Source organism: Acomys minous, assembly GCF_964271855.1.
Source record: "Acomys minous genome assembly, chromosome: 6".
Lineage (NCBI taxonomy): Eukaryota > Metazoa > Chordata > Mammalia > Rodentia > Muridae > Acomys > Acomys minous.
This window is the reverse complement of record NC_140487.1, coordinates 436983-456364: the sequence shown is the minus strand read 5'-3', so window position 1 is coordinate 456364 and position 19382 is coordinate 436983. Positions and strand designations below refer to the sequence as shown.

At 54.4% G+C, this 19382-nt stretch overlaps 1 protein-coding gene across 7 annotated transcripts; it reads right to left on the bottom strand.

The window, feature by feature from the left end:
• Positions 1–1800: 1800 nt before the first annotated feature.
• IMPDH1 (inosine monophosphate dehydrogenase 1) lies at positions 1801–19062 on the bottom strand. Of its 7 annotated transcripts, none has more exons than XM_084788031.1 (16): positions 18834–19062; positions 14809–14910; positions 11163–11211; positions 9164–9265; positions 8964–9038; positions 8519–8725; positions 8280–8367; positions 6607–6806; positions 5908–5998; positions 5644–5739; positions 4719–4862; positions 4446–4590; positions 4049–4192; positions 3748–3831; positions 3226–3242; positions 1801–2582 (listed from the first exon to the last, which is right to left on the bottom strand). In XM_084788031.1, the coding sequence occupies exons 1-16, from the start codon at positions 19001–19003 to the stop codon at positions 2482–2484; spliced, it is 1815 nt and encodes a 604-aa protein (XP_084644157.1). In that variant the 5' UTR covers positions 19004–19062; the 3' UTR covers positions 1801–2481. The 7 variants fall into 7 exon arrangements, with proteins under 7 accessions (XP_084644157.1, XP_084644158.1, XP_084644152.1 ...); XM_084788032.1 differs by having other exon boundaries at positions 14809–14907; XM_084788026.1 differs by lacking the exon at positions 3226–3242 and having other exon boundaries at positions 18834–19061.
• Positions 19063–19382: the final 320 nt, after the last annotated feature.

Genomic DNA, 19382 nt, shown 5'->3' with positions numbered 1-19382 from the left:
TCCGAGATTGTTTTCTACAGCACACGCTTTGAAAAGAGTCTCAGAAATCACGCGTGGTTCCCTCCACAACAATGATTCTCAAAGTTGGTGATGTATCAGAAGCTGGGGACACCGCGTCTATTGCGAGCCCCAGGCCCAGGCCACTAGGTGACTCTGAACTTCCGGGGTCTTTCTTGGCTCTCTGGAATAGTCTAGGTCACACCTAGCATGCTGCCTAATCTATTTGTCCATGTAACGAGGTCTAGGACCACCTGGGAGATGGGCCTCTGGGCATGTCTGTGGGGGGTTACCTGAGGTGCAGAGACCTGCCCACTGTGGGTGGCGGCCCTCTGTAGGCTTGGGGTCACTGTCATTCTCCTCTTCAAGACCTTGCTGCGTTGACCTCCCCACCATGACGGACCTCACGCTGGAGCTGTGAGCCGGAACAAACCCTTTCCTCCTTAAGCTGAGAAGATTTCATCCCAACTGATCTGGCACTTCCTCTAGAAAGGTCAGCCAGTGCTAATAAACTGCAGACCACTGGGGCTCCCTAGCTTGCAAAGTAGCCTATTCTAATGCCAGCTGTTGGTCAATGAGGTCTGATTCAAAAGGAAACTCCCCCTTTGATCCGCTCAACAGCTCGATTCAGAAGGAGCTGGTTTGATATTTGTCTAAAAGGCCGGACCTCTTTCCAACAGTGGGATGGGTCATGCTGCTCCTGTAGGGTGGCCTCAATTCATCCATCACCTCGTATTTTACCACCTTATGGGATCCAAGCATCCAACTAGGTCACCTCTCACTGTTGAGTGCCCACAGAGCCACAGACTCCAGGGCACAAGACCTCTGGGGACTCTCCACAGTTTCCACAGCAGCAGCTCTTAACTCAGCCAACAACTTGCCACCCAGATTTCCTTCCCAGTTCTGAAGGTGCATAAAGCTGGAAGACACTTTAGCAAACACCTGGTGCAGACTCAAGTGTTCAACAGCATGAGGCCTACAGCCAAAAGGCTTACTGCAGCAAGTGGGACCTGGGTGGCAGCAACCATTCTCACGGCGAGTCAGCAGGGCCCTATGGAACCTCATCTTGGTAGTCACAGGAACACTTTTGCATCATTAGCACAAACCACAATCTCTCCTAACCCTCTGACCTTTCTTGCCTTTGGAGCCTTCCTAGGGTACCTTCCTCTTTGCTCATCTGAGTGGTAACTATGCCAATGTAGGGCGGCTTTGCAACGCCCTGCCAGCCTCTACCAGCAGCATGGTAAAGCAAAGTGCACATCTTCAGACCCCCCCCTGCCCCCCCCCCCCCCGACTGTAGAGATGCCATCAAGGTCATCTGAGTAGATGTACTCTCCTGTTAGAATATCCATGTGTGCTTCCTAGGGTTCAGAGGCCTACGGAGAGCAACACCTGCTCAGCGTGGAGACGGAGGCTGCAAACGTTCTTGAAGCTCAGTAAACGGTAGCCCACCCACCTACTGTGTACACACGGGGGGTGGGGGGGGCTCTGTCTCAGGTGGTGAGGCCATAGGTCTTGAGTGGTAAGGGCAACCTCCATCCCATACTCCCACCTGCTCAGGGTTGCAGAGGGAGCTGCAGTGAACCCTTCTGTGACACTCCCCAGTTGCAGGAACTGCTGGCCAGCTGGCTCAGGCCTGGGGAGACTTCCTATCATATGGCCCACCTACATCAGTACCCCCTCAAGTGTGCCCCCCCCCACTGTCTTCCTGTAGAGGCCAGGCCCTGATGGAACTCCCAGTCAATACCAAGATGGGGGCCGGCCACCCTGAGGACAAAGGACAGAAATGGGATACCAGAGGCATTGATAACTGCATGATTTATTCAGATTATTTAATATACAATGACATGATTGTGACCCCAAAGTGTGCAAAGTTAAAGCCTTCAACTGCAGCTGAGAGGAGAGGGCAGAAACGGTTCACCTTGGGACGATGGTGAGTCAGGGATGAAGGGCAGGTGGTCATAGTCAGGCCCTCCCCAAGCTCAGGGGTGGGGAAGTGGGCTGAGGGGCAGGGCCCATGGGAGCCTCAAGCCAGAGGAAGGGGGCAGAGACCTCCCCCTAGCTTAGGTCCAGAACCCAAATGCCACATGGCTGAGAGGACAGAAGTCCAGGGATGGGCCAGAGGCAGGGTCAGGAGAGCACCATTTCCTGGGGGGAAGGGGGCAGCGAGAAAGAGGTGCCCTATAGGAGAAGCCAGGAGGGGCCACCTTCCCCAGGGGTCAGAGTTGGACACTGGGCCAGAGCAGGCTGCAGCGAGAAAGACCTGAGGCAGGCACAGGGCCTGAGAGCCAAGGCTGACTTGGCTCGGGGGAGGGGGAGGGGGGCTGAAGATGGGGGGAGCCCAGAAGGTCTCATGGGGCAGCCTGGCACAGGGAGCTACCTGACTCTGTGGGGGTGCCCTGAGAGGGGCCACAGTCCCCTCGGGGACTCCACTTCTCTCCCTGGAAAGGAACTGGGAAACCCATAGTGCAAATCTGTGACCGCTCAGTTATGGAGGGGGGCCGTTCCTGGAGTGGGACCCCGGGGTTCACCCCCTCCACTGCCTTGGCCTCCACTGCTGTCCTCAGTACAGCCGCTTCTCGTAACTGTGAAGACAGGTAAGAGGGAACTCAGAGAAGGTGTGTGGACCCTACTCCCTTCCCAGCATCCCCTTGCCCACAGTCCCCCCGGAGAGGGGCTGCAGAGCTTGCCTCTCAGCCAGGGGGCTAGAGGAGGCAGAGGTGGCCCTGGACCTCTTGTCTTCCTTTGTCCAGGGCTCCATGAAAAACCATGCCAGCCCCAGAGACAGCTACACTCCTTCCGGCCAATGTCACACCTGAATGGGCTCTCCTTGGTGCTCAGGAGGGAGAGACAGCTCAGGAAAGCACAGCCATCCTCAAGGAGCCGACTTCCACTACCTCAGCCTTTGGTACCCTGTTTCCACTGTGCTCCCCGCATGGATGACACAGGCCCTTCATAACGGGGTAGCTGCCCCAAGGCCTGTAATCACAGGCATCTCTTTGTATCCCACAATGGGATGTGTGTTTTGGTTGGAGAAGGGGCCGTGGTTGGCCTCCTCCACCATGGTGTGCTGGCAATGAGGCCCAGAAAGGACCAACTGGGTCCCTGCCCTGTGATTACACTCCAGCGTTAACTACCTCCCACCCGATTCCCACTCTCCCAGCCCACGGTCCACCCAGACTGCCCCTGCTCTATTCTACGCCTGGCCCCGGCAGCGCAGTTACTTACACGGCAGAAAGGTATAGCTACGGGAAGGTGGGGCAGAAAGAGAGACAGGTTAGATGCCCGCCTATGCTCAGGGGGATGGGTCCTCACGACGAGGGCAGGCGGCATGCCTACAACTACTGCTGCCAACTAGCTCCGCCCCCAACCCACAGTCACACCAGCATTGGGCCTGGCATCTGTCTCTCTGCCCGTTTCCCCAACCAGAGGGCTCACGCCCCCATTTTCTGCCTGTCTGCCTGCCTGCCTGCCTGCCTGGGGCCACCACCAGCAAGAGCCCAGCACCAACAGCCCCTGCTACCAGCCACCAAGCTTCCTGAGCAAGCAAGAGCTAGGGAGCCCGAATGGGGCTAGCAGCCACACCTCACCCGAAAGGTGGATGAGGAGCAGCCAGCCTGCATGAGGGCTCCATGACAAGGTTCCAGGGTGGACTGGGTGACAGAGAGGCCACGTGGGCCGCCCCGCCCCGGAACCTCAGTTTGACCCGCCCAGCACCAGCCAGCAATGGAGAGGAGGCCAGTCACTTACGAGTGTAGGCCATGCACGCCACCCTCTATCTGGGCTGACATGGTCCGCTTCTCAAACTTGAGCTCTCCTGAGTACATCATGGATCTGGGAGGTGGGCCGGCAAATAGGTCAGGAACATCCCAGGGGAAAGAGAGAGAGAGAGAGAGAGAGAGAGGGAGAGAGAGAGAGAGAGAGAGAGAGAGAGAGAAGAGAAGAGAAGGGAAGGGAAGGGAAGAGAAGAGAAGAGAAGAGAAGAGAAGAGAAAAGAAAAGAGGGAAATCTCCCAACATCCCCTGCTGCCCCCTCAAGTTACAACACTCACCGTAGAACAGACAGGCTTTGGGCCCCAATATCCTGGCAACCATGCTGGATCCCCGCTATGAGGTAGGGCACAAACTTCTGAATGGAGCCTTTATCCTGGATGGAGCCTGAGACACCCTGTGCGATCTTCACCTTATCCCCCTCGCTGTGTGGAGGGTGAGAAGGCTGAGCCTGGCAGCCCAAGGCTCAGAAGACCCCCAACCTGCCTCTCCAGGGTATAGACAAGAGAGGACACCACCTAGGAGGACCCCCACAGCAACCGCAGCCACATACTAGGCTACGGCAGAGGCGTGACCTCATCCCAGGTCAACATCCACCTGCCACTTATGCGATACCATCTCAGGTATCCATCTGAGGACAGCAGCGGCGCGCGGGACATCAAGAGCGTAAGGACAAACCTGAAGTATCGTTTCTGGCTGCTGCTGCTCTTCTCCATGGCGTCCAGAGACCCCATGCCTCGGTACTTCTTAAGCCTGACCCCATCTGAGAAGAAGTATTCGCCGGGGGCCTCCGTGGTGGCAGCCAGCAAGGAGCCCATCATCACTGCAGAGGGCAAGGTTGAAGGCTGAATGCCGCCTGCGCCACCTCCTCCTCTTCCACCACCACAGTATTCCAACTGCCCCACTGGCTCCCAGCCTCAACTGCCCAATCCAAAGTGTTTCCCCCCTCACCTGTAGAGGCTCCAAGTGCCAGGGCCTTGACCACATGGCCCACGGTCTGGATGCCGCCATCAGCTATCACTGGGACCCCAAAGCGCCGCGCATACTCAGCCACCTTGTAGACAGCGGTACCCTGGGGCCGGCCGCAGGCCATCACTGGGAAAAATGGGATGTACAGGGCAGAGGTGAGTCAGTGGTCCCTTATCCTCATGTCTGTCACCGCCAATGGAGAAAGGATGGTGAGAGATGGTATTTCTGAGGCCTAAGGTGGGACCCAACAGTAACAGCAGGGGCACAGCACTCCAGGTGCCTGATCCTAGTACCAGCAGCAGCTATGGATTAGGGGTTCAGTGCGAGCCTCCAGAAAACAGGACCTCAAGGCTGGCAGTCGCTAGCACCAGCTGCTCGTCTGGAGGAAGAGTTTCCTCTGCACTAGCAGCTAATACAGAGTCGGGTTCTTATGGCCTCCTTTGGAATACTGTTTTGCTCTTATGTGTCCTCCCCCCCTCCCCCCCCTCCCCCCAGCCCTGCCCCTGGGGTCCCACTCTATTATTACACTTAGCAATGTGGGTTCATACTACCCCTGGATGGTCAGAGACATGTTTTCTTCATACCTTAGGCATGATTTAGTCACACATGTGACCTAAGCCCTCAGCTATCTTCCAATACACACCTTATAGGAAAGCGTCACACCAACTTTGGACCTCCAGACAGAGTCTCCACAGAGAAGCAGGTTGGTCCACTCCCAAAACGTGCGTGCCCTCATCTGCCTCTCCCTAACAACTATCTCAAGACAGGGTAAAGCCCGGCACGGGCCATCCTGAACCCGACCCCCTGAGAAACGCCTAGCCGGGCCATCTATAGAACAAGAGCGAGGAGGCCACAGTAGACCAGGGTGGTCCTAAATGGCAGTCCTTCCTCCTCTGTGGATACCCACCTTCCTGAGTGATGCAGATGGAGCCACAGCCCATGCCCACGCGAAGCCCGTCCACACCGGCATCGATCAAGTTCTTGGCCTGGGCTGCTGTCACTACTGGGGGGTGGAGGGAGCAGACAGAGGAGTGTGAGGGTCGCCTCCACCCTTCCCAGGATTGTCCTAGGATCTGAGTCTACCTCCCCGCCACCTGCAGTGCTAGCCCAAGCCCATCCTACCCCTTCCCCCCTTTGCCTGAGGGGCTGAGGAGGGTCACTCCGCACTCACCGTTCCCCCCAATCACCTGGAGGTGGGGGTACTTCTGCTTGATATAGTGTACCATGGCGATCTGATACACTGAGTTCCCCTGGGATGAATCCTGCGAGCAGGGACAAACAAGCTCAGACTAGACAGCCAAGCCCCCTCTCGATGGGAGGCCAAACCCCTGAAATCCTAGGAATTAGGAACCAGGGCACCCATCTCTTTCTTTTCCTGGAAAGTTACTCGACAACTCCAAGCAGTTCTCTCAGAAGGGCTTGCTTTGCCCGTCTTAGAGCTTAATGTGCGGTCAACGTGCGGGTGCAGCCCATTCCTATTCCCTGCCCAAGGCCACATCCATGACGGATATCATCAGCAGACTGGGGTCCTTAAACTACGATGAGCCTCAGTTTTGTCATCTACTATTACGAATGGCAGTTGCAACTCAAGGAGCTGGTGCAAAAAAAAAAATTAAAACAGGTGAACGCCTGTAAAGTTAAGCAAAGGAGGGGGGGAGCTCCATGAATGTGAGTTGTAATCATCAGGGTAAATGAACTTATATGTGAGGAGAGCCCCTTGGAAAGAGGGCGTGGCTTGTTCTGGGCTCTACAACTGGCCTAACCCTGACACTAGAGAAGCAGAGAGAAAGAAAAGCAAGGTGGGGAGCGAAGGCTCTAAAGAGGTGAACGGGCCTCACTGGTGCTGAGAAACCCTCCACCGCGTCCTTACTAGTACTATGACGTCAGCGCCAGCCTGAGTGAGCAGGTCCAGGCGGTATTTGTCATCTTCGCGGGTGCCTATGGCTGCCCCACACAACAGCTGTTTGTGGGAGTCCTTGGAGGCTAGAGGGTAGTCTCTGTTCTTCTTCAGGTCTGTGCGTGCGATGATGGCCACCAGCTCATCCTGATCGTTGACTATGGGCAGCTTCCCTGACCAGGAGGAAGGACAGAGAGGCAGGGAAGTGGGTAGGAGGATGGACTGAGACTAGGGAAGCAGAGACCACTGAAGTACCCAAGTCAGCCACTAGGTGACAGCACCCACCCAGGACCTGGACCTCTTCCAAGGGACAGGAAGCAAAGAACCTTCCCAACCAGGCAAGCTCCTAAGGCTCTTCCTGTGCTGGTGCCTGGGTGGTGGGAGCCGCAGAACCCGAGCCCCAGCAGCCTTTCACCTGCCGGGGCTAAGTCACAGCTCAGGAACCCAGACAAGGCCCCAAAGTGAGACTGTCCTGAGGGAGGGACATGGGTTCTCCCTGCCCATTACAAACCCCAAAGAACTCTCCACTGGGGACCTGGGAAGCAGGAACCCACAGGGACTTAGTGTATATTATACAAACAGCTGCCCTATTAAATACATTTAACTTTTCAGGGACTTTGAGAAGCTAATTTTCTTCCTTCCTTCCTTCCTTCCTTCCTTCCTTTCTTTCTTTCTTTCTTTTTTCTTTTCTTTTTTTTTTTTAAGAGACAGGGTTTCTCTGTGTAGCCTTGGCTGTCCCAGAACTCAGTAAGAAGACCAGGTTGTCCTCAAAGTTAGACAGATCCACCTGCCTCTGCCTCCCACCTTGAGTGGTGGGCAAATGGCATAAGCCACCATGCCTGGCTTAAACGGTTAATTTTAAAGACAAAGTCTGAGTATGTAGCCTTGGCCTTAAATTCCTCCCGCCTCTCCTGATGAAATCCTCGACTCCTGTGTGCAGTTCTTTTTAAAACTGTGTGCATGCTAAGCTATGAGCACGGAAATCAGAGAACTTGCCCGGGTCACTTCTCTCCCCAACACGTGGGTCCCTGGCCTAGAACTTCAGTCCTCATGCTTAGCATCAGAGTGTCTTTGCTCACTGACCCACCTTGCTGGCCCCCATGGACGTTGATCATTTGCACAGGATGGAGATATAAAAGCAGAGTTGCTAAGGACAGAAACCTAGGGCCTCCCATGTTTAAATGCACTCTGCCACCTGACCACACCCTCAGCCCCTTTCCTAGGCTTCTTTTTTTTTGGGGGGGGGGGCTTCGAGACAGGGTTTCTCTGTGTAGCCTTGGCTGTCCTGGACTCGCTTTGTAGACCAGGCTAGCCTTAAACTCACAGCGATCTGCCTGCCTCTCGAGTGCCGGGATTAAAGGCGTGCACCACCACGCCTGGCTCCCCTAGGCCTCTAAGACCAGAAAGTTCTTACTGTGACAAGCACCTCTCAGGACTAGTTTGGGAAAACATTGGGAAGACAGTGAAATTAGGAGCGGGCTTCTGTAAACAGGTGGCAGAGTATCAGGGATCCTGCTCCGGACTGCTTAGGGCTGTTCAAGTTTCCCCCAAGACCTAGTGTCATTATTGGGCCAACAAGAGAGGCTGAGAAATAACAGAAATCCAATGTACAGGAAGCAGGGCTGGAGTGTCTACTCCCTTGGTACCTTTCTTGCTGCGCTGCAAGATTTCATTTGCCTCTTTCAATGTCACACCTGCCGGAGCCACCACCAGATCGATCCGCGGCGTCATCACCTGTGGGGCCAGGAACATTTGCCTGCAGGTTGGCAGGTGAGAGAGAAGGAGCCAGGCCTCCCTGTGGTCCCTGGTCACAGGCACCAGTCTGGGACCCTGGGGGTGAAGTTCCCCTCTATGTTGAGCTCTGCCTTCCCTGCCCTGCAGGCACCTCACTGAGGAGGGTGGTGTGGTCCTTCTCAGCAAGGAAGTCGATGTCTCGGGAGGTAACGATGCCCACCAGCTTGCTACCCATGGTGCCCGTAGCGGTGATGGGGATACCCGAGAAGCCATGTTGTATCTTGGCCTCCAGAACGTCACCCACAGTATGTGAAGGGCTTAGGACCACAGGGTCAGTGATGAAGCCTTGCTCAAACTTCTGTAGACAGAGGAAGAAGGAAAGAGCTGCAAGAAATCCAAAAGTGACATGCAGCCTAGCCACAAGGTACAAAGGGGACCCTGATGTGCCACTGAGAGCTTTCGATGGGGTAAGGGCCAATGGGAAACAGAGAGTTGAGCCCACATTCCATTGTAAGGCAGGGGACCCAGGACCCACATCTGTTAGTTAGAGGAGCTTCAGCAGGCTGTGTCTTGTTGAGGATGGGACTGGTACTTGCCTTGACCTTCCGTACTTCGTTGGCCTGGAATTCTGGGGTGCAGTTGTGGTGAATGAAACCAATTCCTCCCATGAGCTGGGAAAAGAAGGGAGGTATGGGTAAGAGGAAGAGCTAGCCTGCTCTGCCCTGTCCCTCTGCACAGCCCATTCCTGTCCAGTGTGGCCCCCGCCCCCCTCCCCTGACCCAGGCAAAAGACTCACAGCCATTGCAATGGCCATGTCAGCCTCTGTCACCGTGTCCATGGGAGAAGAGATCAGTGGTGTCTTCAGTGTGATCTTCCGGGTCAGGGCTGATGTCAGGTCCTAGGGATGGAAGCGTGGCCCACTGAAGCCTTTTATCCACTGGACAAACATTTGCTGGCATCCACATGCCGCATAGGACAGGCCCTTGGGGGCACAGCAGCAAGCAGTACAGCTCTTGGGGAACTGACCACCCCAATTGAAAAGAAAGACAGAAGAGGAAAGCCACAAAGAGTGCCAGGCCCATAGTCCCAAAATGAGGCAGGAAGGTTAAGAGTTCAAGGCTAGCCTTGACTAATACTAAATTCCAGGCCAGCCTGGATTAGATGAGACCAGGAAGGAGAGGAAAGGGGGAGGAGAGGCCAAGGCCAAGTGACACTAGGAACATGGTGAGTGGGTTTTAGGTGACAAGGGCTGGTGGCAAAGGGAGGCCCAGGAAGGCACCTATTAGCCATGTAGGAACACAAATGGCGCAGGCTCTAAAGCTCAGGAAAAGATCAGAATCGTTAGGGCAGCTGTACAACCCTAATCTGAAGATCCCAAATCCAAAATGCTTTCAAACCCAAAAGCTCGGTGTGGTGGTGCACACCAGTAATCCCAGCACTGGGGAGGCAGAGGCAGGTGGATCTCTGTGAGTTCAAGGCCAGGCTAGGGCTGTTTCACAGAGAAACTCTGCTTTGAAAAAGAAAACACGGGACTGGAGAGATGGCTCAGTGGTTAAGAGCACTGACTGCTCTTCCAGAGGTCCTGAGTTCAATTCCCAGCAACCACATGGTAGCGCACAACCATCCATAATGTGATCTGGTGCCCTCTTCTGGCCTGCAGGTGTACATGCAGGCAGAGCACTAGTATACATAATAAATATTAAAAATAAAAAGAAGCAAAGAGAAAAAGAAAACACAAACAAAGCCTAAAGTGTTTTGAGTACAGACATGATCACAAGTACAACGTTCTACACATGACCTCATATGACAAGTTGCCCTCAAATGCAGGAAAAGTACTGTATAAAATTACCCTCAGGCAGTGTATAAGGTGTACATGCAATATAAATTAATTTTGGTTTAGATTCAGGCCCATTCCCAAGATGTCACACTACACACCACACCTTCCTGACAGAGGCCACAGGACAAGGAGACCCTCCATGACTAGGCAGATCTTTCTAGCCCCTCTCTTCCTAGCACGCAGACCAGAGTCTGGCACAAAGCCAGGATGCACAGTAAACCCTGTTGAACTTCCTGACTGCTATTATGACGGAACAACCAGAAGAACCCAAATTTCCCCCAAGTAAAATCTGCCTGGGTCAGAGTTTCCTCAGTACTTAAATGGTCTAGGCCTGCACAGGCGCTCAGGCCTTCTGTGAAGATGGACACAGCCGCAGAAATGAGCGGTTTTCACCAGGCATGAGTTCAAGATGGAATCACTGCACTTCTGAACTGTCCTATACGCATTCATCTCTTCTCGGGCTTCCCAACCTCCTGACCATTCATTGATTTGGCTCAGCACTAGCCCCTCACGGGAAAGCAAAGTCCTCCCTGACCATGCCCCAACCCCCAGTCCTACTCCTTCAAACCCTCCCGCCAGGTCTTGTCCATTACGGGTCGGCGCCCGACCACTGTGCACCGTATGCAAAGTGCTCGTAATCTCGGGAGCATTGTCCTTGCTCAGCATTTCAGACCTGATTGCCCATATAATAAAGCAGCCACACCCAGCCCTTCTCCTCACAAGGCCTTTTCTGAGCCTACCCGCCGACTTCTTCATGGACAGGGCATCCTCTAAGCCTACGAGAGGCTGCCACTCAGGACTCTCCGGGATCTCCCGCAGCCCAGAGGTCTAACTCTGCCAGAGCCTCCCGCTATTAAGTGTAATAAGCAACAGCACATTCCCAAGGAAAGCCTCTCCCATAGCCTGCCCTTGAACACGAATTCAGTCCTCTCCCTGAGGCAAAGGAAGAGGCGCTTACCACTTCATCAGCTGTGAAGTCTATGAACCCTGGGAGGATCAGGAAGTCGCTGTGAAGACAGAACAAGAAAGAGTGGTGAGCAGGATGTCTGAAAGGGTCAGGGTCTGCTGTTCTAGGGTTGGCAGTAAGGTGGGGGTGGGTAGAGGAGCAGAGAGGCTGGGGTCCACTGACCCTGCTGTCATATCATCAGGAGTCTTCCTCACCACACCCCATAATGTCCTGCCGGCTTCAACCTTAAGACCTAGAGTCAAACCAGGCATGGTAGCGCACGCCTTTAATCCCACACTCGGGAGGCAGAGGCAGGTGGATCGCTGTGAGTTCAAGGCCGGCCTGGTCTACAAAGTGAGTCCAGGACAGCCAAGGCTACACAGAGAAACCCTGTCTCTAAAAACCAAAAAAAAAGAACTAGAGTCAAAAATGGCAGAAGGTCTAGGCAAGCTGGAGGTTCGCCCCCCACCCCACCCCCTGCCGCGTTTGTGAAAGGACACAGAGGCGCCCTATATGGTCACACTCAGTAGATTCAATGCGTGCCGATGAAGACTTCTCAATCCGTTGTTGTTTAACTTAATCTATTTTTTTATAGACAGGTCTTGTGTAGCCCAGGCTGGCCAGATTATCTGCTGTATAGCCAAGGATGACACTGAACTCATCTGCTGGCTTCAAGTGATGTGATTGCAGGCATGTGCCACTATACCTGGATTCCTTTTTCCCTTTTGAAACAGTGTTTCACTTTGTTGTGAGTTCATGATCCTCCTGCCTCCACCAGTTGGGATTATAGGTATGTGCCATCATGCCAGGTTTAAGAGTTCTGCCTTGACAGGTGTAATAGTGCACACCTTTAATTCCAGCACCCAGATAAAGGCAAATGTATCTCTGTGAATTTGGGGGCAGCCTGGTCTATAGAGCAAATTCTAAGTCAGCCAATAGTATATACAGAGACACATGCCTTTAATCCCAGCACTTGGGAGGCAGAGGTAGGTAGATCACTGTGAGTTTGAGGCCAGCCTGGTCCACAAACGAGACCAGGAGAGCCAAGGCTACACAGAGAGACCCTGTCTTGAAAAAGAATAAAAATAATAAAATAAAATAAAGAGACCCTGTCTCAGAAAGACACACACACACACACACACACACACAGAGAGAGAGAGAGAGAGAGAGAGAGAGAGAGAGAGAGAGAGGGTTCTTAGTCCTGACAAAAACAAACAATAATTCAACACAGAAAACAGAACCTACATTGGGCATGGTGGCTCATCCCTATAATCCCAGCACTTGGGGGGGCAGAGGCAGGAGGATCTCTGTGAGTTCGAGCCAGACTGGGCTACAAAGAGAGTTCAGGACAGCCAGGGCTATTACACAGAGAAACCCTGTCTCGAAAAACAAAAACAATGAAAGAACAGCAAAATAACAGAGAATCTGGGTTGAGAGAACAACTCAGTAACACAGCATTTGCGGATTACGTGTAAGGTCCTAGGTCTGGTTCCCAGCACTGTAAGATAAAAAGAAAACACAGACTCTGAAAACAAGTTTGCAATACAACATGACTCAAGCACAAGCCAGTGCCACGCAGGGCCTGGGGCTGCTGAGTCACACAAGGTTCAAAGCAGCTGGAGGGACCCCAGAGAGCAGAGCTACGGGCATGTTCTGACAGGGCAGGCACTGGGACAGGAGCAACCAACACACATGGGAAAGGACAGCCAGAAGTCCACAAGACTGGGAACCAGCCAGAGCACAGCAGCTGTCAACATGAGTGTGGTAACAGTTAAGTGACACCTAGGAAGGAAGAACAGGCCTACGTGGTACTTCTAGGCACAGGTTGTCACAGACCACTGATGCTATGGGCCTGAAGTCACAGCAAGCTTTGGCAGACATACTCCAAAGCAAATGCCATGACTTCAGAAACATTCTGAGCCCAGCTTAGCAGGAGGCACTTCCGTGCAGGAAACAAAAGCCACAGGGCAGATAGGAGTACTGTGATTAATGTACTGCCAGGCCTAAAAACGAAACTTTTTCTTTTTCTTTTCTTTTCTTTTCTTTTTTTTTTTTTTGTTTTTTTGTTTTTGTTTTTGTTTTTGTTTTTCAAGACAGGGGTTTCTCTGTGTAGCCTTGGCTATCCTGGGCTGGCTTTGTAGACTAGGATGGCTTAGAATTCACAGAGATCCGCCTGCCTCTGCTCTGCCTCCCAGGTACTAGGATTAAAGGCATGCACCACAACCCCCTAGCTCTAAAAAGAAACTTTTTTGTTTGTTTTTTTCATTTTTTGAGACAGTGTTTCTCTGTGTAGCCTTAGCTGTCCGGGGACAGTCTTTGTAGACCAGCCTGTCATCGAATTCATAGACATCTGCCTCCCAAGTTCTGGGATTAAAAGTGTGAGGCCTGGGGGTGGTGGCCCATGCCTTTACTCCCAGCACTCGGGAGGCAGAAGCGGGTGGATTGCTGTGAGTTCAAGGCCAGCCTGGTCTACAAAAGGGAGTCTAGGACAGCCAAGGCTACACAGAGAAACCCTGTCTCATTTAAAAAAAAAAAAAAAAGTGTGAGCCACCACCTCCTGACTTAAAAAGAAACTTTTAAGAGTTCTCCTTGAAATTTCCCTAGAAGGGCAGTAAAAATCCTATCAAAGATGTAGTAGCCCATCTTTCATGATTGAAGATCACCAAAGCAACAGCAAATAATTTTTATCCCACCCTGGCCTCCCTTGGCAGCCCATTACCCTCTGTGGCTCACTTAAGAGGCCAAAGAAGAAATACTGGCGTCTGGGCCCACTTTCATCTGGGGGCAGGCAGGAGGGCACCCTCCTTGGGAGTGACTGGGAAATTGCCTGACACACAGGGATGCTTATGAGCCAAGCAGAGACGACAGGCCAGATGCTCTTGCCGATCCAGCATCACTCCTCTGCCCCAATCAAGGGTTCTGACACTGCTTCCTGGCAGGGACATCATCCTGCAGCCAGAAGACACAGCTAGTGCCAGGTCTGCAGGGAGATCTGGCCTAGGGCCCACAGGAAAATGCGAACTAAGCTTAAGGCAGACAGGTAGGTCTCTACCTTTCTCCAAGTGCCACGTGGAGTGGGCTTGAAGGGTGGGCACAGAATATCCATGGAAGGCACCAGCCCTGACCTGTGGGCAGGTAGACGCACAAGTGGAAGGTGGGCTAGACTGGACAGGGAAAGAAAGGGCCATCCTACTGCCAGATGGGACCACCTTCTGAGGGTTATTATTCAACCAGCTGCCTGAGATGGGATCTTGGGATCTCCCTGCTTTCACGGTGAGGCTTGAGGAAGGAAGGCATCCTGGATCATGCTGGTTAAAGTCTCCCAGGAATGGCCATTTCTTGTTTCCCCGCATGTCCCAGGCCTCCCCAGGGAGGCCAAGACGCCCAGGAGAATAGCAAGGAGGGCAGGCTGGCCTCGGATCTAGTCAGTTATCGGTCCAGGCTCCTTGGGCAGTGATGTCGCTGTGCCACGTCCCTCTCTATTCTTGGTGCAAGCCTCCTTCCTTCCCTTGCCCAGCCCCCCACTGGCCCCAAGTCACTCTTATTGGGCGAGGGCATTAGGGCGTCAGCAAGGGACAGCCGTGCACGTGTGGGGCTGGGGCCAGGGACCGCCGGGCGGCGGTGCGCGCACCCAGGTGGGGCCAGTCCCTGCGCTTACTTGTAGGTGAGTCCATCCGCGTTGGCGAAGAGCTGCTGCGCGGTGAGCCCATCCTCGGGAACGTAGCCGGTGCCTCCGCTGATCAGGTAGTCCGCCATGCTGCTGGAAGACACCGCGACCCGACATAAACACCCGCGCGGGCCGCCCCGCTGCCACTGCCTCCTCCGCCGCCGCCGCCGCTGCTGCTGACGCGCACCGAGGCCACGCTGCCGCCGTGGGCTAGGGGCGGGGGCTGCGGCTGCCGAGGGAGGCTCCGGGCGCCGCCCTCTCCTCCAGCCCCTCCTTCGAGAACCGCTGCCTCCGCCCCTCGCCGCACAAAGGCCCTGCCCGGCTCTCCCAGCTATCGCCGCTGCACACATGCCCCGATCACCCGCAATGGCACCTCGACTCTGGCATCCAGGGCGGGGGCTGCGGGGAGGATGTGAGACCAGAGAAAGAGGGGACGGCAAGCCAAAAGGAGACACGCCCCCTTCACTGCTCTTCAACGTGCTCCCCACAAACCCCAGCAGTGTATCCCACGGGGTTCACCCCTAATCTGGGTCCCTCACGCCACTGAGCCCCTTAGTCTCCTGTTAGCTACCCTAGGGGTCCCTCTAACATTATTTTGCCTTTTCCCAATTCTCCCAACCTTGATAAAATCCCAGAGCCCCGAACTATCAGTCTGAACTCAGAATTCCTCAACACATAAGAGATGGGCCCTAGACCCTATTCTTGCCCCGACCCTACACAATTCCTAAGGAGCAAGCTTTTTTTTTTTTTTTCCACAATGACACTCTTGACATTTGAGAGGCCCTGGAGTCCTTTGCAGTCTTCAAAACATTTTTCATAAATGAGCACATATACACCAAAATCTAATTCCTGGGTCTCCTCGTGCATAGGTGCAAAGGTTCAGAAGGAGAAAGGCAATTCCTGGTCCCAGTCTACACACACACACACACACACACACACACACACACACACACACAGGGGTGGGGGAGAGAGAGAGAGAGAGAGGGCGCACTCATCCTCAGTCCTGAAAGATCTAGAGACCAGGAAGGTTACTATAGAGAAGAAAATCTGTTTTGATTTGGGATTGTCATATGGGGTGGGGTGGGATGTCATGGGGGGAAGGCTTAAAGGTCTGAGGCAGTGGCATAAACAAATATGCATAGAAGCAGGCAGTTTTAAAGACCTCCCTGCTCCCCCCACCCCCCCACCCCCCGTGGGAGAGCTTTGGTGGTCAGTTCTGAGTGGCCAGCAAGACCCAGATTGCAGTCTGAGAGACAATATATTGAGGGAGTGAATCCACTGACATGGAGGAAGGTGGAGGTGGCAGGACCTGCAGAAAATCAGGTGGCAGAGAGACACTTTTCTCTCTGCCATGAGAGCCATGTGGTTCCCTTCCTCCTGATCCCAGGAAGGCTGGCTTTGTTTACCTCTCAACTGTGTAGTGACAGCCAGGCCCTGGGGAGCTTTGGCTTCCAAGCCACCAGGCTCTCTGGGGTACTCTGCCTCCCCAGTGGTGCCCCCGGGACCCTGCCAGGAAAACACAGGCGGTTCCAGCCATGTGCAAAGGGAAAAGGAAGTCTCCCACACAGTTCAAAGTATTACAAAAGATTTGCCCATGTCTTCTTAGCTCATGGGAGGCTGGGGGTTGTACAACGGACCCCAAGCTTCTCCCCTTCACCAGTGGAGCCTAGAGGACAGGGTCTGGTGTGAGCTCTGAAAGTATCAGAAAGGAGAGGAGACAGCTACAGCTCCCGGCAAAGCACAGATTGGTATCTGCTTGCTGGGGTGCCCTCTGGCTCCCCAACACTCAAGAGATTCACTCTAGATACCTAGGCCATATAGGGAGCCAGGCATCTGAGCCTCTCACTTGCTACCAAGAGTCAGAGAAGTGAGACCAGCCATAGCTAGAGGACACACACTGGTCATTCTGAACGGCCCTTCCTGGACACAGAAGAAATAGCCATGTCAACCATAGGCTGTGAGCATTGCCTACCTCAGTGGTCTCTCTGGGTTTCTAAGGAGCCTGCTGCTGGTCACTGCTCCCTACCCGCATGAGTCAAAATTGGCTCTGGTTCAGGGTTCAGCCAAGGCTGGGGCCCAGGAGAGCAGCTGGGGTCTACCACCTCACATAACTTTAATGTGGCATCTGCCCCATCCCTAGGAGTCTGGGCCTCAGGAGAGCAGACTGGCAGGCTGAGCTATGGGGACGGTCACCTTCCCGGTGATTACAGACCTCAGGGCCCCTGTTCTCCCTCCTGCTTTGACTGATGTCAGAGCTCTTCATTACTCTAAGCTGCTGGGCTCAAGGCTGGGTTAGGCTGTCCTTTTCTAGAGAGTTAATCCAACCCCCCCCCCCACCCCTCCTCCGGCTTCCCTCCTCCCTCTTCCTGCAATTCCCCAGCTGCTTCCTCCACCGGGAGGAGACACCAGGCAACCAGTGGGCCTCTTCCACAGCAAGGAAGGGCAGCTGGTCCCCTGAGACTCCCCATCTCACAGCTTCAAGGGCAGGGGGCAGGTCCAAGCCAGCTGCTCAGGGGAATAGGGGAATTATGTCCAGCATGGCACCAAAGTTCAGGCAGGCGACCCAGAGGACTCTATCTGATCTGAGGTTGTTCAGAGGAACATGATTTCAAAAACACTTTTAGGGGAGAAAAGGTAATGACAACATTAGCGTTGTTAGGTTGGGATAAAGTGGGCAGGGATCGCCGGAGTTCAAGCCAGAGACCACTAACCCTGGGCTCAAGCTTGCCTCTTCCTACAGCTCCAGGTTGGTGGGGGCAGATGGAGGCCTAGCCAGCAGGTTTTTAATCTCATACTACCTAGCTGGGGCTCAGGTTTACACAGACTCTTCCGAGCCTTACTTGGGGACAGGAGGGTGTGGGGTTGGCAGTGTCCCTTGGATGCAGCAGTACATCTGGTGAAGGGATGCTTCTGCCCAGCCTCGGAAATAACGTTCTACAATTCTAGCACTGCTTCCCTCAAGCACACAAGTGCAACTGCCTGCTTCCTCCCAAATAGTGGCACCTCTCTATAACCCCAAGCCCTTCAACCTAGATTTCTATGATAGGAAAAAACAAAACAAAACACGGACGGGGATTGTCTAAGCCTAGGTCAGTTCTAAAGAGTCAGCCTGCAATGGCAAGAGGGGCTGGTCTTGGTAGCGCCTAAAGCCGTTAGTAGTTCTTACGTAAGCGACTAGACCCTGGGCGGATCTACCTGGCTAATTCATCAGACCACTCTCCCCTTCCCCCGCCCTCCCCCCCCCCCCCCAGGCCCAGCTGCCAGGTCACCTCTCCAAGCTGCTGAGCACCAGCAGATGGGTAGAGAAAGAAGTCCAAATCCCCTGGACCGGAAGGACAGTAGGATTGCATTTCAAACTGCTATACAATCCAGAGATTAGCCGATGTCTCTTTTTCAGCTAGTTCCCTTGAGGCCCAGTTCACTTCCCCCCACTCTCTCTCCAGAGATCCTCATTCACTGCCTTTCATACCCCTGCACGGGGGTCCTGACTCTTCCAAGGGAGTGAACAGCTGCAGCCTCATTGGATCTCAGTGCCTAGTGAGGAAGAGCAAGTCCCTTCACCTGGTCCTAGGGAGACACTCAATCCGGACACCCACACCTACTGAAGACAGTTCAAGGGAGAAGAAACAGCCGAGGAGGAAGCAACATTGGACCCGGGACTCCAACAAGCACCATGTATACCCCACAGGTTGGAACCACTTGCACCAAGCGTCACTGAGCGTGTAGTCTAGTTTGGATCCTGATATGAAATTTTAGGGAGCAAAATTACAGCCTGCGCCCTCTCCCCGGCTTCCAGGAGTAACATAGCACCGAACTGTTTGCACGGTGCCTGCTTGCGTCGCCAGCCAGAGTCGGGTGTATGGCAGTCTAACTGCGTCTGGGGAAGTTAGACGTGCAGACTGTGGAGGGGACCTGGCCCTGGCCTCCCCCGCAGCGCTACACGGTCTCCCGGTGCTGCCGCACCCTTCTCTGCCGCCCGCCCCGGATGCGCCCGCGCGCTTTGCCCTGGGCGTCACCTCTCCGGCTCGTAGCCGGCCTGCAGCAGGCGGGCGCTGTACCGCTGCGCCGCGGTCTCATGTCCCGCGTGTTGCCGGACTCCGGGCTCCGGAGCAGCAGCGGCTCCGCCTCCCTGCAGCAGCGGCGAGAACAGCCCGGACTCCGGTGCGGGTGAGAGAAGCTCCTCCATGCCATGCGGAGGCCGCAGCTCTGAGCGGCGGGAGCCTCTCCGCGTGGAGGCTCCCGGACTAGGTCGGGCAATAAGAGCACCAATCTTTCCCGGGAGGGGGCGGGGCCGTGGGTGGGGCCTTCTGCAAGGGGCGGGGCTGTGTGCTTTGGGGCGGGGCTCTGGCGGAGCTGCGGTGTGGGGGTGGGGGTTCTGGAGTCCATCGGGCTACGCTCTTGGCACCACACTCTGTTTCCTTCCCCCCCCCCCCACGAGTGCCACTCAGGCTCAGAGTAGATGGGCAGATGGCGAGGTGGAGCGAGGTTTGTGTTCTCCAAAGACTCAACTGAAGAGGACCTCCGCTGTACCCTGTCTCTTGGACCTTCTAGTTTCTCCTGGCTTC